We start from the raw sequence: 18,373 nt of genomic DNA, 5'->3' as shown, positions 1-18,373 counted from the left end.
CAAAAGATGCTCAAAATTTGAAGACAGGTAGTGGAGGGGATGCATATGTAAAAAGGTAGGAGTAGGAGAAGGGAGAACCATATTAAAACACTAAGTATCTGAATAAATTATTTGCTCCCCTGTTAACTAAAAACTTAGCTTTTTATTTTCTCTTTACAGAGAAGTTAATGATACTATAAAAGTATAAGCATTTAATTTTTTCTAGGGTTCCCTGAATATTTTGATTTAAGAAAACATACAATCTTATATGAATAATCTTTGCAAATATACATAAGATCTAAACATTTACTCCTTCCCTCTCTTTTGCCATAGTTATTAGAACATTCTTATTTATAAAATTTCAGCTGAGAGCTTTGCTGCAGATGGGGAGGAAAACAGATAGTAAACACTAGAGGCTATTGCAGGTAATTTTTAATTACATAACTAGTTACTATTACACTCCGCAGATAATTACCAGAAGTAATTAATAAACACAAATAGAGAGCAATTAATAGAAAGCCATCAAAGGATTTTGAAAGTCTTAAAACTTTAGGTTATGCATGGAAAGTAGTTTTGACATTCACAGCCAAAATTACATGGTTGCAGCAAATTTCTATGAAGAGAATTCATGACTTTTCCCCAGAGGAAAACAAAACAAAACACAGGTCTTAGAGCAAATCAACTGATAAACTAGATTGCTGGTGGCCTGATGGAGATGAGGTTGCTGCACCTTCCTATTTTTAATCCACGATTTAGAAGCAATGTGAGGTCATGCACTGTTCCCACAAGGCACATTCACAGATGCAATGCGCAGCGGGTGACACGCAAATGGGATGGCTCAGCACTCAAACACAAACAGCACAAACAGCCTCATTCTTCTCCAGCTGACCAGAAGGAAGGATTATTTATAACTGGAAATATACTCACAACCCAGCATGGATTGCTCCTGTAACTTGCTATATTTGGTCTATCCAGTAGCCTTGCACTCGGCGTCATCTGGACATCCAGCTCTGGGGCCTTCAGCTGCCCTCCAGCTCCAGGTACACACCCCTTTTTCATCCTGCACATCGTCCCACACCTCCACTCATGCCAGTACACTTATTGATCCCTCACAGCCTTACACACTGAGTACATCCAGTAGCAGTACCTGGGCCCCTTGGGCACTCAGTTCCCAATGCCATCCAGCTGGCTCCTGGCTCCCTGGTCTCCCCTTGCCTCAAGCACAGAGATACACAACTACAAACAGGACTATCAAACCACACACCACACAGTTGCTCTAGACTGGTCATGGCTCCTCCAACAGCTAACTCCTGAGCTTTCTGGTCTGGACATTGGGACAAATGGATATCCATCACCCAAACCACTCATCCAGACTGCTGACCATGTAGTAATACCATACTGGCATAGACACCTGTGTAATACACCTACAGTCTGCACTTTCCAGTTTGCTGACACCAGACACCCACCAGACCCCTTTAACTCATTGCCCTGCTCCAGCTGCTAGCACTTAAATCTACTTAAATCTCCACTCACACATGCATGCAAGAGAGAGACCTTTTACTCAGGAAATGGAGTTGGAAATGGAGCATAATAGAACACAGAACAGACTGCTGATCCAGGGCAGGGCATGGCCAGATAACAGTGCTGAGCAAAGCCTGTTTGCATATGGCTGGCCCCTTTTATCCTCTTACCTCTCCATTCTCTCTTGCTTTTCTCTCCCCAGTCCATCTCAGTCATCCCTTTCCCTGTCCACGGTCCTTCCTCTAGATATCCAAGAGTAAGTCTGTACATTCCCATTATCTGCATCTCATAATGTGTCCCAGAGCCCTGTAAGCAGTAACTTTCTCAGTAGGAAGGGTGGTCAGGGCAGTGTCTCTTTTTGGTTCCTCCTGATGGGTTTCAGAACTGGTCCATAGGGTTGAGGTTGTCCTGGGTCTACCCTAGGAGGAGCTCAGGCTCCAGTCTATTTAGGGCAGGAGTTTTACTCTCCCTGAACTGCTCCTCTGCCCCATTTTGTGTGAAGAAGAGCCTTTTATCAGGTAAGCTGACAAAGCTCTTCTGCCAAGAACACTTTTCCTGCTTCAGAGTTTGTAATTTGGTGCTGTTGCTTTATTATACTTTAAGTGTATGAATTCTATAGCCTTATTCTATAATCTTATTTAAACTATTCTACCCTAGACTTCTAAAAATCCATAACTTTTATGTCTTCAGATATTAAGTTGCTTAAAACCAAGTATAGGCAGTACTAAGCTAGAAGTAGCAGACGTTTTAAGATTATTATTCACATTAGAGCTTGATCTCTATTTCTGATAGCTTCAAGAAACTTTACTGATCATGACACCAGGCTGCATAAACAACATTCAGTCATGAATGTTGGGACTTTTCTCTTTCCTGTTTTTGGACCTCCTTTGTTGTAAAGGAAGCTTGTGCATGTAAGTGTAAATTCAGAAGACTTCCAGATAAAGTATAGTTAAACTGGAATTGAACAATTGAGGCATTAGGAAGAAAGGCAAAGAAATGCTTGAAAATTCAGAAAAGTGATGCTTTAAACATGAGTCTTAAACCCCACAAGTTCAAAGTGAAATTTTACAGTGAAAAATGCTATTCATCAAGAAGTTCCCATCTTTCTCAATATTCTTCTTCCCATTTCATCATGGCAAATTAAATTAACTGCTGTTCCGCAATTATAAAAAGGCAACATATAAAAGCAAAAAGCTTCCTCCTGTTTTTTCACCGTCACACTATTTATCTCATTTTCACTTTTTCATAGACTATGGTATCAGAATAATTTTCATATTCTACACAAATATCAAAAAGAGTTTGAGTTCATAAAGTGTTATTAAATCCCTGTCAAAGCCTAAGGCTTGAGGAGTGAAAATACACTACCATCTGTTGTTTCATTATACATACAACAATGCTATTTTTTGTGTGATATAGACTTGATACAGAGAATTTCTATTATGATTCCTCACTGACTGAATAGCAGCTCCAGACTACAAGGTCTACACTATTATAAAAATAAAAAATGCAGGTTATTGCTTCAGAGTGCCTAAACGGTTTTAGAAATATGAACTAGTTATATTTCTAAGGGCAAGAAGAATGTGAGGACTGTACCACAGATTTTCCATTCCAGGCCTTTCTTACATGACCCCCCAAATTTATAGAAAATTTTAGCTTGAGACAGACTGTCCTCTGAGGATCAGGGAGTTTGGTCTCCTTATCAAAGCAGCACTAACCTCAAAGCTCTCTGAGACGGCACAGATACAATTCTCTTGTAGTGAAACCAGGGTACATCTCCAGGTACCACAGAGACCAGTGTACACAAGTCAAGCAACGTAAGTGCAAAAACAGTAAAATGGAAACCATTTACACTACAGTTAATTCACTCCAGCACATTTAAAAAGTCATTATTATTCCCTACAGTTAACTAGGGAAAACTACACTGTTCAGTGTGCCTTTTTTTCCCCCCTCAGTATTAAAGCTTTGATATAGACAGGGAAAAACAGTCAAAAATTTAAATAAAAATATACTCTCTTAAATTATATTTACCAATTATTGAAGACTTCAAATACACACTTAAAATGTATAATCATGTTAAAATCGTTATAATAATGCTCTTCAAAAAATCACAAACTAATAACAACTCCCATCCCCAAAAGAGATTTTTTCCTCTCTTTAAATAAAACAGTTTGGATACATTATACATGACTTACACTTTGTGGGAAAAAAAAAAAGGTGATGCATAGAGTTTAAGCATAAACATTTAAGTTCATTATACTTCTCAAAACCTAGAATGAATTTTCAGTTAAATGGCAGTCCTGAGATTTTATAAAAACCACAAATTATAACAATTTATATTGGCAAGTGTTGAAGCATACATCCAATAATCCTCCCAAGCCTATCCTTCAGACAAAACAAACCATTGAAAATCATGTGTTAGGCATACTTGAGTCACTTCCTAAACAGAGGCTTGAAAAGATGAAAGAGTGCTATTGCAGTTTGGCTGAATGTTTCACATCATGACATGATGCAGAATTAATTCTGTACACAGCAGGCTCATTTTAGTGCTCAACAAAACATAGCAACTTATAAATTTCATAGTGCTAAAGTAAGAAGCAGCCTCCGGAAACACTAAGAAAAAAGTCCACATATCTGCATTGTGTACATTGCATTTCACCTACCAGACTTAATTAACTGCAACATAATAGCTAAATCATTTTAACAGAAATATAAAATAACCCACCTGTTTTGGGGTCAACAGAGAAATATGGCTGTCCCTGAAGAATACTGTACACTACTCTGGCACTGTTTCCATATGTGGGGTCATCTGCATCTGTGGCTGTCACCTGTAGAACAGACGTACCTGTATACATAGGAAAATAAACATTAACTTGCAATAAATAAAATTTTCCAACCAATATTTTCAAATACATTTTAAAAAGCTCCAAAATCCCCACATTCTAAAAAATAAGAGATTAATATCATGCTACCATTATATAATTTTTTAAGGAAAAATAATTACACCAATTTGAAAAAAAATTGTCTTTATATGTGTATGCGTAAATTGATTACACACATACAAACTTAAACAAAAATTACAGAGATGTAAATATAAATAGTAACTACATACTACACATATTTACATATGTTCTATACACATAGATCATAAACTTGGATATTGACTTCTAAATAACAGATTTATGGACTTCAGGATTATCTTTATCTGCAATACAAATTAATGTTGAAGTATTAAAAGTAACTTGTAAAAATGCCCCCAAATGAATAAAAGTTGCTAAATTAATATAAAAATTTAGCTATTGGAAGGCATCAAAGATGTGAAAATGAAATAACTTCTAGAACCTGTTTGAGGATGCAAATTAGAAATATGAGTTCAAAAGACAATTATTTTTTATGCTAGTAATAAAAACCACTAGAAGAATAAAATCACAGTTTGTAGCATATCGCTAGGTGGGATAAGTTAAGAGTAACCCTTTTGAGAAAATGAAATGCATAAGTACTGCACAGCTGGAATGGAGACAAATGATTTTTTTTCATTTTAGTGTTTTTTTCAAGGCATGTAATGATGAATCTTTGCTATCACTGCTGAACACTTCCCATAAGAAATCAGTGCATGTAAGACTGTGAGTTAATAAAGGCTCAGACTTCATTCTATTTGTTTATCTTTATGCAGACACAGCTTTATACACCTCCTTGGTCCAGCATTAAAATACCATGATAATAACAGAACAGGCTGCTCTCACATAACTCTGCATCTGAAAGCAGATTCTCATCTAAATTAACCCCTGAGGTATCACATCAACTCTGAGGTGTTCAATTTCACATTTAGTGGAGAGGAGAAGTGTGTTTCTGAATTGAAACCCTTGATCTCCTTCATTTGTTGCACTTTGATTTTCCTTATGGACCTGTTTCAGAGCATGCTACCTAGATTTTTTCAGATGCAACTAAACCAGGAGATGTGCTTTAGCAGCACATCTGATTTATTCTGACTGCTAATAGGCACATAATCTCAGAGACCAGGCAAAAGCTAATCTAAAACAAGATTTCACAAATATATGTGGCACGGACATCAGTTTCTCCGTTCCAGTTGTTCAGCCTCTTAGATCAATTTCCATTGCACAGAAACATTTGTTAATGTGCACATCCTCAGTATGCACTTGACTTAGAAGTATGCAAAGTCATGGAGTCTCACTTCACCATACAAACCTCCACAGATTTGGTTTCTACCCTCTTTGAAAACTCTTCCTTCACTTTTACCATGTTAACTTGGACACCAAGAGCTGCTGTTTGTATCTCTACTAGGGACTTAGCAAAAGTGTATCTAAGTGCTCTGCATACTTAAATACAGTGTCTCCTGCTCTCTGAAAAGCCCGAGTGTATTCAGTCTCACAAATAAATGTAGTAACAAACCAAGTATAGGGATCCTTGCATGATTTTGAAGTAGAATACTGTAATAAAATCAAGCTGGAGCTAGTTGTATGTTCACAATTATTGAGATATTAATGGTATAGGTAACTAAACTACTGCGTTTGTGTTCATGCGGAAAGGTAAACAAACGTGAATGAAAGTTTGTGTGTTTTTTCTTAAAATGTTCCAGAAATCAGTTCAGGCCTATTTATTTGCTATCTAAACATAAAAAAAGAGGTCACATCCAGGAGCAGACATTTCCTCCAGCTAGCCCATGATATTGGAATGCTGTAATGATATATTTCTGCAGCCCAGTTTGCAAATAATTTCTAGCTTGAGAGGAACTTGTATGGTTCAATCTTGTGGAATCACTGAAGATTAATAGTTTATGGATGCAGAATGATTTTATTTTGTAGTCATTTAAAACAAAAGCATATCTATATCCATTCAACTGGTGTAGTCAGTCACCTACCAGAGTTTACTATCCAGAATGCTGGGCAACCTCTGTACCTTTTTGTCTATACTTTTTCCTTTTTCCAGGAAAACGGTTGCCAACAGTGTGAGTTTCCATTAGCACTTTTCCCCAGAATTCTAGGAAATCAAGATGGATCTTGAACTTGATAAAAGTATTTTGGCTATTTCAGAAGAAAAAAAATCAGAAATATTGTTTTTTCATAATTCTCTCCTTCTTTGAAGACTTTCTTATCTCTCCTTATTTTAAAAGAATCTTAGCACTTGTATAACTCATTGATGTGAGAGAAAAGAAACAAAATGAGTGAAAGGCAGCATCTGACATAAGCAGCTGACTGGGCTTTTTAGCATGAATGGAATGCCATTGTATCCAAAATTTGCCACAGTGATTTTTCTAATACAACTGTATTTCTCTCACATGAGACACCTGATAATAGCAATTTAGCATCAAATAGTGGCAAAGTGTTCTCTTTCTACCTAAAAGAACCCTTAGAATCTCAAATTTTAACTCAACCTCCCACCCTACCTCAAAATCTCATTCAGTGGAATGAAGCACTTGAGAAGCTTAACTTCTTCACTATCTCACACAAGCACACTCAGCATTTTATAAGATATCCCCACACCAGCCTTTTGCCCAATTCTTGTGTGATTTGCTGAGCACCGAGGAAAGGCAGTTTGTGAAAGCTGCAGGTTAGAATGCCTTTACAAAAAAAAAAAAAAAAAAAAAACAAAAAAAACAAAAAAAAAACAAACAAACAAAACAAAACAAAACAAAACAAAACAAAAAAAAAACCCCAAAAAAAAACGGAAAAGAGGGTACTTTTACCTTCCAACTACTCCTTTCAAAGTTAGTTTAATTCAGGCTCATCACGACAGGTAAATCACAATTCTGGATACATTTGTATCATTTAGATGCAGCATAATTTTTCATTGTTGAGCTAGGTGTCATTAAGGATTTACATAGAGAATTACACAGCAGTGCTCTCTTGCTATTTTAAATGTTAAAAAGTCAAAAAAACCCAAAAAAAGTAATCAGCTACAAAAGATAAGGATCCAATTTCTCTGGACACCACAGGAGAGATATGAACATCAGACCCTTACCTTCTATTCTTCCTTTACCAACTTACTGTGAAAATTCCTGTCAAGAAAGTTTTGCTATGAAAGAAGTTTGTCACTCCAGTTAGGAAATAAAAGTGACATTTTTCACCCAACTGGAGTCTCTGCTTATTCAGAGTACAACTAGCATTTCATATGCTCTCCAGCTACATTTCAGAGCTTACATTTTGGGCATTCTGTTTTCTTAGTTAATGCTTTATAAAGAGTTGTAAAAGATGTCTGTATGGTCTGAATACCACTTTGTATGTTTTTATTTTTTCCTAGTATTAAAAAATAATAAAATAATTCAAATGGGGAACAAAATTGTATTTTATTTCAAAATATCTCCATTTGGTTTTTCTCTTTTTTTTTTTAATATACAGTTTGCAAGAAAAAAGTTTATGAAGTTGTATTTTCAAGAAAAGCTGAAAGGGAATACTGCAATTTGTCTCTCTGAAGACAAATTTTTGATTTTTAATGAGGCAGTTCCATAAAATACGTCTGTTGAGAATGTAAATACTTATGCATTACTTTTCATAGTTTTCTATACTATTGAATCTCAAATGGATCAATATTTAACAAAAATTTAAAATAAATTATAAAAAGGTGACATTTAATAAATGCAGGGATAGTATGCCTAACTAAAGGAATTTTTAGTACTGTCTGAAAACACTAACAAGTCAACAAAATGTGATTTAACTTCACATTAAAGAAAGTTAAATAGGCATTTCTAATAAAAATCATATTTATGAACAACATTGTCTTCCAGATTATCTGAAATTATGACTACCTCACACTGGAATACTCTCAAAAGAAGTTTGGAAATATATACTCTGCCTATTAATTTCTTTAGCAGAATTTATTGAGAATACCTTCTTATCAGAGAATCACAGAATTGTTAGGGTTGGAAGCGTCATCAGGAAGTCATTTAGTCTCACCCCCAAACTATCTCTGCATTAAACATTTCCATGGAGATTTTCACTCATTTTGCAGCTTACAACACATCTGAAAGCATTTCACTGACTGAAAAATATTCTTATTTTCTTTAATTATATAAAGATGAATTTCACAAACCTTAAAGCAGACTACAGAAATCTCAGTGTAACTGAGTTTTTCACACTACAGAAGAAACAATTTCAGATATAAATTTTGGTTCTTGAGCCAAATTTAATGGAAAAAAATCACTGAAGGCAAGGAATAGACATTTTCTTTCATCTCTCCCAGAATAGTACATAAACCATAAATAGTATGTTTATTTTGTGTCACAGTGAAAACTGTGGTCTAATAATTGCCAAAAACAAATTAACAAAACTTTTCTCTACTCACTTGTCAGTGACTTGAAAAAGAAAAGCTATAAAGGTCTTAGAGCTTTTTCAACTAAATTCAGTTCAAAGTGTGGGGAAAATACCAGCTAGGATCTTGAGGAGACAAACACGAACCTGCTTCTGAAACTATACAAAATAATGGAGATCAAAAATAATGCCACTTAGCATGAGAACTGCTGCAGAGAGACAGTACCTTTGAAAGATCTTTAAATGATAATGTAAAAATGAGAAGATATACTCAGAGTGAGAGCTCCTTAGAAATTCACAGAAAAACATCAACAATTTCAGTTATGTATAGACTCCACAGTTAAATGTCAAAAACTATGCTAATTATAGAATGAATAAAAGTGACAGAGGTATCTGCATCATTTGACACAAAGAATGCATCCTGTGGAGGTAGTAATAGAATTAGTCTTCCTGAAATTGCAGACAATAAAAATGCTTTCAGAGAGAGGAGAAAAAAGAAAATAGAGATAATAAATCTGCAACGAAAATGTAATGTGTACCTACAACAGAATGCCTGTATGCTAGGATATGAAAATTCAGCTTTATTCACGCAACACAAAAGCCTTGTGAAACAGATATTTTAATGATTTGCCTCAGGTACAACCAGTAAAGTATTTTATTTATAAAACATTGCTGTTGTTTTGGCTTGCTAATTTAAAATTTGATTAATTTTGAGGTTTCCTGGTTAATGTACTAGTGAGCGTGGTGGTTTTCAGCATCAATATCAAAGTGCCTTATGCAAAACATAAGCATGAATTCTCTGTTTTACTAGTAAAACTTCATTGGTTTACCATAATACACCCTGTTTTACAACACAAAATACCATCCCAGACTATTCAAATCATTCTTTGGAAAACAGTACCATGTATGATGTAGCTGAATAGTAATACCAGATTCTGATTACTGCAGAAATATGACTTACATTTATGGAAAAATGCTCAATATTGAGAAGATGAAAGAAAAATAAAACCTTTATGAATATAATACAAATAAAGAATTATTACATCAGCTACTTTGATTTTGAAGATAATATTGATCTCTCTTCCATTATCTTTCCTCCAATGCAGAAAATAAAATGCCTCTAAAGGTGAAGGAAATAATCAATTAAAATGGTTTCCATTAAAGACAAAGAAAACCAAAGAAAGAGAAATATAGAGTTACATATTTTTGGAAACAGTTGGTAAAGGAAATTAATTCCTCATTAAGACAGCTTGTGGTGTAATGGGAGATAACTGAGATAAAAGTTTAGATGATACTGAAATGAACTGCAATTCTAGCAGTAAAGCTTTGTGCCACAGTGAATTATCAAAGACAGCTGAAGTGGTTTTGTGCACAGCCAGAAGATTCTTACTGGAAGCTCCATGCATTCACTGTAGTAATTCACACAAACATGTATTGTTTGCATTGTCCTGGATTTATGATATTACTCACAGAAATGCTGCACTTTTGTCCTTGTAAAAAATTCTGCTGGCAATTCTTCTATTAGAGGAAAGTTATAAACTAACTCCAACAGCAGAGAAGTATTAAATAAAGAAAGCTGATTGCATGATGCAGCACCTCATAGAATAAGAATATTTGAAGGATGTAACAGAGAAAACCAAAGATTGGTATCTTTTTGAACTTCAGTTCACTTTATAAGAAACTTGGTAAGTAAATATATGCCTAAAAAATGTAGGGAATTGCTGTTCCTTTGTGTTTAATTCTGTGAATTGCATAGGCTGCTTATGTAAACCTAAGAGAATGCCTTAAAGTTTGCAGTTGAATGAGGATATATGAATACACCTTTTTCCTAGAATGGAAACTACAATTTGCCAAAGAATGTAGTTAAAACATACATTAAAACATGCATGTTGAAACATTCAAGATTAATAGTGACTCTTTTCTTACAACCAGCATGTGTATGTGCATACTGTTTCCTTACTGTGAATGTCACAAGTAACATATGGGCTCTATTTCACATCTTCTTATCATCTCTTCTCATCTCTTAACTCCAATATATTTAACATGCACTCAATGATGTGATGATAACGTTGGCAAACAGTATGTGGCATTTGCACTTGTTAAAAGACTGTTGAATAGCACACTTTGTTTTCCTTACCCATTTCAGACATCTCTGGCACAGTAACAATGTATGGTCCATCTGTAAATTTTGGTGCATTGTCGTTGATATCCTGCACTTTGATAATGAACTCAGATTCGGGCTCGAGTGGCTTGTTTGTCCGTCTGTCAATAGCTTGGGCATGAAGCACGTAGTGTGTCTTCTGCTCTCGATCTAAGCTTTTGGTTGAATGAATGTCTCCAGTTGTGTCATCAATAATAAATATAGTCCCTGCCCCTTCTCCAGTAAGAATGTATTTGACTGATCCATCACCTTTGTCGGAATTGGAGTGCAGCTGGAAAATAGAAACACATAAAAACATATAAAACTAACTAAATATTTCATAAGGTATAAAAACTAAGGTATTACTGTCAGCACCCTCCTATTTTGTTGTGACCTCTCCCAATTCTTGCCATAAATTCTCATATGATCTTTCTGGCAACACAGTCACTTTGTTGAGGGTAATTTTCCACCCAGCATAGTTAATTTCTTAAACTGGGATTTCTTGGGTTATGCATCCATTCTAGAAAACTTCCCTAAGTCAAGAATATTCTAGTAACTGTGATGGTTTTAGTTTTATTTGGTTTTCATTTTAGTCCTTCTCATGATTATTTTACATCATTCATTGCTTGAAATCCTGTCCTAACCACTAAACCAGATGCATTCCCACTGAGAATTGTCTACTGCAATGATGGTAATTCAGTCCCACCTACACTTTCCTCTGTGACCCAAAAGACAACATCATTTACTGTGAAAGGAAACTGCACACTGTGCCAGTGGCAGATGTCTGTCCAGAATTACTCTATTCCACAAGAAAATATTGGCATTGTCTTTAGATTATGTTTGTTAATTTTTAGTCAGAAACTTATCTAACTTGCTTGTATTTAAATTGTTTATTGTTAAATAATGAAGTTTGACAGGGACTTTCAGCATTTTCATTGTTCATAACACCTTACGCTATTAAATATAAATTAAATATATTATGCTCTTCCTTTAGCACAGTAAAGTGTTATTTTGTTGGGGAAGTGAAGGGTGGGTGGAAAGAAAACCCAGTTAAGTAGATTGGTATGTTAAAAGATAATGTGAAATGGCTTCCCATTGCCTCACTGTTCCTAACCTGACTTTAAAGAATTTGCCTGTTTATAACCACATGAACATGTGTTCTTTGATAAGAAAGGATGATTTTTCTATAAAGTGAGTTTTGCGAATTTGTTTTATTTTCATTTGAAACAGCTTTAAGAACATAATGTATTTATTGAGGAGCATAATAAGAACAAAGTGATAATGCAGAAATTAACAGCCTCAGGTATTGTGCAGTTATACTGTGATGTGAAATCAGAAGGGAAACTTTCTTATTTTAAGAAGACATTTTTATCCTTATCCTACTGCCCTGAATATTTTTTAATATCTGCAGTGTGTCATTACAAAATTTTGATATAGAACCTGAGCAAAGCAGAAGGAAAATAACAGGTATTTTTAATTCATAAGATGCAAGGTGCTACTTTCCTGTTTTCATTCTCAGTTCAAAAACCATAGAGGGTTGAATAGAAAGGAAATAGGATTTGTGTGGTAGAAAACATCTTTTTTTTTTAATTTAAAACACATGATACAGAGTTGATGGTATTTTCTCACACACAAGGTGTATCTTTTCTTCTGAGTCTTTGTCTTGCCTTTGAAACTATCTGCATTGTCTTTTGTAAAAGCAGTAAGCATATGGTTCTTGATGAGATTTTTAATATTTTTTAATAAATCCATGAAATTATGATGTTGCATATAATTTATATATTTTATGGGAGGGGCTTGGAAAAGGGAAATTTATAAATTGAAGGTTTTCAACTCATAAAAATTTCAGCACAACTTCAGTCAATGCATTTTATACTTACCTGAGTCTCATGAAGATCTGACTGAGTAACCAACACAAAACTGGGTCACTACTGTGGACCCTTTTTATTCTTTTCTTAAGTCAAAAAAAGAAAGAAGTAGCAAAAGGGTCTATTTGTTTGGTGTTTTTATAGGGCAGCAGAACAGTCTTACACATTTCATTTACAGTAGTCATTGGCAAAATTAATTGCTTCCTAGCCTTAGAATAACACTGTAATAACAAAGGAATAATTCACTCTATATAAAATACCAAGAATCCAAACTTCTTACAGTCTAAATGTTATTTGAAGTGATTTATTTCTAAAAGCAAGAGTAGTGGGTATTCTGGTATTCTAGAATAGCTTTACTGATACTTTAATTTCTCAAAAACAATTAGCATTGTAGGATCCTTTTGGGATAAAATGAGCCCTCAATGCTCGGGATTGCAAATGCCAACAGTAAAATGACAAATTTGAAAAGTTTATAAGGAGCTCAAAACTAATCCAAACTGAAAATGATCTGAATATTTTCCATCATACTTCTTTCCTTTTACCTCTACAGGGATATATGTAAAAGTATATTCAGGTATATCAAATAGAGATCCCAGAAAAAAATCACTGCGTCTATAACTGGAATCATGAACAGATGAATCAATTAAAAAATTGCCTGGTAAGTAATACACAGAATAAGGAATTGTTGTAGAATATAAAAAGTAAGGTTCTTTAAAACACCAAATATGAACATAGGCATGCCATTCCAATCCCATACTGCATAAAGGCACATTCAAAAATTTGCTATGATGGCACAAAATGCACGGACCATTTCAAAAATTAATAACATTGGCTGTTTTTTTATTGTGAAGAAATCACTCTTTACTTGTCATCAGTGAAGAAAATACAGATTTATTTTGAGTCAAGGTTTTTGCATCTAAAAGAAAAGTTAGGAAACACAAAAGATACTCAGCTGCTTTCATGGTCAACAAATTATTTGCTAAGCCTACTAAACATTGTGTTACTCAATAAACTTCAACTGAAAAATATAGGCAAGAGTATCATGAGAATAAACTATCTGCATATTAATAATCACTGAAAGCCTTCCATTTACAACTAGAAATTTTAAACTGCAGTTGTAAGGCAACAACTGAAAAGAAGTAAAAGCCAAAAGAATTTCCTGCTTCCTTACTTCCAGATATGTCTTATATTGTTTGAAATATAACACTTTGATTTATGCCTTTTAACTTTTAATGCTGAATTTTAAACTCACAAAGGAGGATTTTGCATAGCAAAATGGTATTTTCTTTGTCAGTTGTTTATATTTCAGTTTTCCTGCAAAGTAAAGATTAAAGAACTGTTTGTCTTCTTTAATTCTTCCATCTTAGTACAAATTGGTCCAAGTGGAAAAATATCAAGACTTCTCTCAAATGCTTATTCGCAATATGTGTTGTGCTGAGAGAGCCCCTGGGAATCTCGACTTCAGACAATGTTTACTAGATTAACTAGAGATTTATGTCCCTGAGCATGGTGCACTTCTCTCTCTTCTCTCTGTACTATGAAATCATCTCTACAACAAGAGGTTTGCTCCACAAAAACATTTCCAAATAGAATAAATGTTATTCATCTCTTAGGTTACAAATACATGGTTTGGGAGAGTATATTTCTGCAGCGCCGCCCATAATAGTTTCTAAAAGACACTGAGGGGGCAAAATCCAGCTGAACAATAGTGGCCTTTCTCTCTGCTTGGAACTGCTATAGCTATTTCTCTTTCAGATTAATTTGGCACAGAGGAGAATGTCACTAAGCAGTACAAATGCAAGCCAACCCATGTTTTGTTCAGACCCAACTGGTGTGACCTGGGGAATTCTTCTCAAACCAGATCCCTATAAAGGGTATGGCCCAGTCATGAGCCACTGGGGGAGTCTCCAGTGTCCCAGTGCCAGGGCGCTTCCTGACTCTGCTGATCTCTGACAGCAATGTCTCCAATTCTCCAAACTGCAGTCAGTGCAGAATTCCGAATTCCCTGTGGAAATGTGAACTCTAGTCTAAGTGATGGGCTGAAAACATTCTGCAAACACTAGCACTGATTTGGTTATGCTTCCAACAAGAATATATCTGTTTAATATTCTGAATCTGTCCACAACCAGAAGCTGCCAGAAAATATTCAACTTTCATCCCCTTCAGTCATTATTCCTGTCTTCATTTCTCTGATTTTTTTTTAGGGAAAGAAGAAGCTGAAAATTATAGCAAATGGACATATCTGGAATATCCCCTTTTGTCAACCCGGTGGCCTATGCTTCGTGACATATTTAGCAGCAAGTTGCATCCAGAAAGATTTATGATGGTTCCTCAGTCTTTAACTTTCCCATATCAGCAGTGTATGACTGATTTTGCAGAACAGTAACCAAGGTGTCCCTGTTTTGCTAAGACTTCAACATTTTTCTTCCATCAGTCCACTTAAAAGCTCATTTTCTTTTCGAATTCCTGCAGAAACTGCAGAAGAGCTACATTAATCAAATGCATGATTTGCAGATAGATGCAAATATTTCAGTTAATAAGTAAATTCTTTATATTCCTCTATTAATTTTGACACTATAAATCTTTAAATACTGTTTTTGATGTACTAGCATATTAACTGCTGTAAAATGAATTCAGAGATTGAGGGCTAATTACCCACCTAGTAAAGTCTGGTTACTGTTTGTAACTGAAAAATGATCAAGTGGCTAAAGCCTAATCACAGCCCAAGGGTCAGGTGACTGCTGCTTGGTCACTGGCCTCATTCACTACCAATCCACTTCATACACCCGCATTGTATTGGCTGATGTTTAGCCACATCATACATCCAAATATTTAAACATACCTACTTGTCAAGCAACAGACCACACATAGGCAGAAACTACTGGACAATAGGAAAGAGGCCCAATGGGAATAAAACACATCAATAGGAACTGCAAAACCTGAACTCAATGCAAAAATTGAGAAGAAAGCCACCATCCTACTTCTCCTGGGAATGCGGAATGTCAATATCTCGCAGTGATCACCATGCTCCCCTGCACTTGCCTCAGGAAAACAAGCTGCACCCAGGAAACCATGCATGACCAGAAGAGAAAAAGCCTGGATAAGAGGGGAATTTGTAAAGCAGAAAAGTTATCTGTTACTGATTTAACTGCATGACTGCTTGCTCCTGTTTGCTTTAGTTGAAAAATCTGCATTATTGGAGGGTAATGTGGGTGGCATTTTAAGTGGACTGCTTATGACTTATACAGTATTTCTAATTGGACTATCAATAAATTCTTTATATATGATCTGGATATACCTTGTTCTGGAAGCAAAAATATTATGAAGAATTTCCTTATATGAACTAAATTAAAATCCAAGGCTGATTTGAAAAAATCAAGAACTTGCACTAATCTAATGAATTTGATCTGAGCAAAAGTGGTTATGTACATGAACACTTAAAGTATTTTGAAACAACTGCAGATAATTAAAATTATTGTTGCAAAATAGCAAAAAATAAAATAATTTGTACAGGATTCCAAAAGCAAAGCCTGAATTATGGTAGTAACTCCCATAACTACCATTATGTCCCAAATAAATATTGTGTTTGGTTCTGAGAGCACCACATTCTTTCAAGGAAAGCAGGAGAATCAGAATCTCCCCCTCTTATTTTTATTGTCACTGTCAATAGTTTAAATTGACAAGCGGGACCCAGTACAACACTTCTGCAGTAGTGTCTACCAAGGAGTGCCCAGCCCAGAGGAATGACAAAATTAGCTCAACATGAGGTATGAGCTTTAACAAAACATAGAGTATTGTATTAAGTTACTTTGCTTTTGTTACACAGAATGGTTTATTGCCTCACTAAAAACATCAAAATGTAGAGAGATATATAAAGAATTAATGGCAGAGCATTAACACACTGAGTAAAAATATTTTAATCTTCCCTCTAATAAGAACTACAATCATACTGACCTCCTTTGACATTTATATAGAGAAAACATTTAATTTAAAAGAAACGTTATAATTTGTAGTAAAAACTGCATTTAAAATTTTTCTTAATGGTACACACTACAAAAGCAGTCTAGCTGATACTACTGAAATGTTCATTGTGTCTATGCAGTGAAAACATTGTCAGATTTGCTGCTGACTTGCTTCCCTTGGTCTCAGCTATAATATATGTTTTAATGAAAGACACTGCTCAGGGCAATGTCACACATTTTGATGGAATTTTCAGAGGGAATCATTAGCCAAAGAGATAAGTGTACTATCTGTAGCAGTGTCCACAAATTGACAAAAAAGTTATTCCAAACCCTTGTCAAACAGAGGAAGAAAATAGAAAACCGCAATTTCCCCCATCTGCTGAATGAGTTTTCTGAGATAGAAGAAAAATAATTGGATTGCAATCATCCAAGAAAAACACAACTGAAACAATATTAACTTCACAATATAACACTATAGCACACAAACATCTGCTCTTGCAAGATGTTTCTGTTTGCAAGCGGCTTCTCTGAAGTCTGCTGCTTTGCTGCAGCCATTAGGGAGGCTGCAATGGCAGGAGTATGCAGGTGCATAAGCAACCATATCTGAAACAACATCAGGCGTACTAAAGCAGCCACAAGTGGTCAACACCAGCTTCTATTTTCTCTCTAAACAAAAGAACTCCAGGGAATGAAAAAGAAAAAGGAAAAAAAAAAAAAAGGTAAGTAATTCTAAAACAACACAATAAATTTTTATGTATAAAATGCCTGTCATTTTGTTGTCAAAGAACACTACATATTTTTAAGAAAAATAGAATCCCAAATTGTTCTTTTAGTATACTATGTGTCCATACTGTGCTTCTTCCATATGGAAGAAAAATAATTACACTCTGGTGAAGTTTATATTTGAGCTCTCTTCACAGCAGTAAGCTTTCATTTCAGACATCTTTCACTTAGGCAAATGCTGTGATGGGCATAGAATATATTTATTTTTCCCCAAGAACTATGATTTACAAAGTGTATGGGTTTTAGAGATTTTTAAGAGCTTCAAAGATTTGAACAGAAGCAAATTACTAAAAATAAGAAAAAAAAATCATATTTGGTTTTCAGTTTTCAGTACCCCTTAACAATTACTGTCCATAAATCTTACTTTAAAATCAATAAATCTTTAATCTATGGAATTCTATGGTGATAACTTACATTCCTAGATCCATTCAGGAGGACCATAAATTTGACAGTTTGAGTCCAAGTGCCTTGATGATACATTGCTACTCAAATAAGCCTTGACCACACATCATCATCATTGTAAGAAGAATGTTTTGTTTTTGTTAGTGTTACCAAATCATAATAAGGTGATGACATGACAGCATAAAGCACTTCTCAAATTCTCACCATCCCTACAGATGGGCACAAGCAGTAATGGGAAATAGAAGCTTTTCAGTACACGGAAGTGCTCTTGGGCACGGGTCTGCAAACCTCTCACTCACTCAGACCACTGAAGTTCTTTGTCTGTAAATGCCTCAGCATTCAGCTACACTGTCACAGATGCCTTTAACCCCAAAGATGCCAAAAGCAGTCCTAGGTACCAATATCATAACTTGCATTACCTGCTCAAGTCAACCTGCTTTCACATGAAAGGATGTT

The 18,373-nt window shown here is 35.0% G+C and overlaps 1 protein-coding gene across 3 annotated transcripts in view; it reads right to left on the bottom strand.

Moving 5' to 3' along the window:
- The window catches only part of CDH18 (cadherin 18), a 157,286-nt gene that overhangs the window by 112,437 nt on the left and 26,476 nt on the right, over positions 1 to 18,373 (bottom strand). For all 3 annotated transcript variants that reach the window (XM_059468705.1, XM_059468687.1, XM_059468696.1), the window contains exons 2-3: positions 10,900 to 11,194; positions 4,223 to 4,342 (exon numbers count right to left, since the gene is read on the bottom strand). In XM_059468705.1, coding sequence (XP_059324688.1) covers positions 4,223 to 4,342; positions 10,900 to 11,194 — 415 coding nt within the window. The remainder of the gene's footprint in view (positions 1 to 4,222; positions 4,343 to 10,899; positions 11,195 to 18,373) is intronic.

This window comes from Ammospiza nelsoni, chromosome 1 (genome assembly GCF_027579445.1).
Source record: "Ammospiza nelsoni isolate bAmmNel1 chromosome 1, bAmmNel1.pri, whole genome shotgun sequence".
NCBI classification, from domain to species: domain Eukaryota; kingdom Metazoa; phylum Chordata; class Aves; order Passeriformes; family Passerellidae; genus Ammospiza; species Ammospiza nelsoni.
Note: the sequence above shows the minus strand (reverse complement) of the source record. Positions and strands in the feature narration are given on the sequence as shown.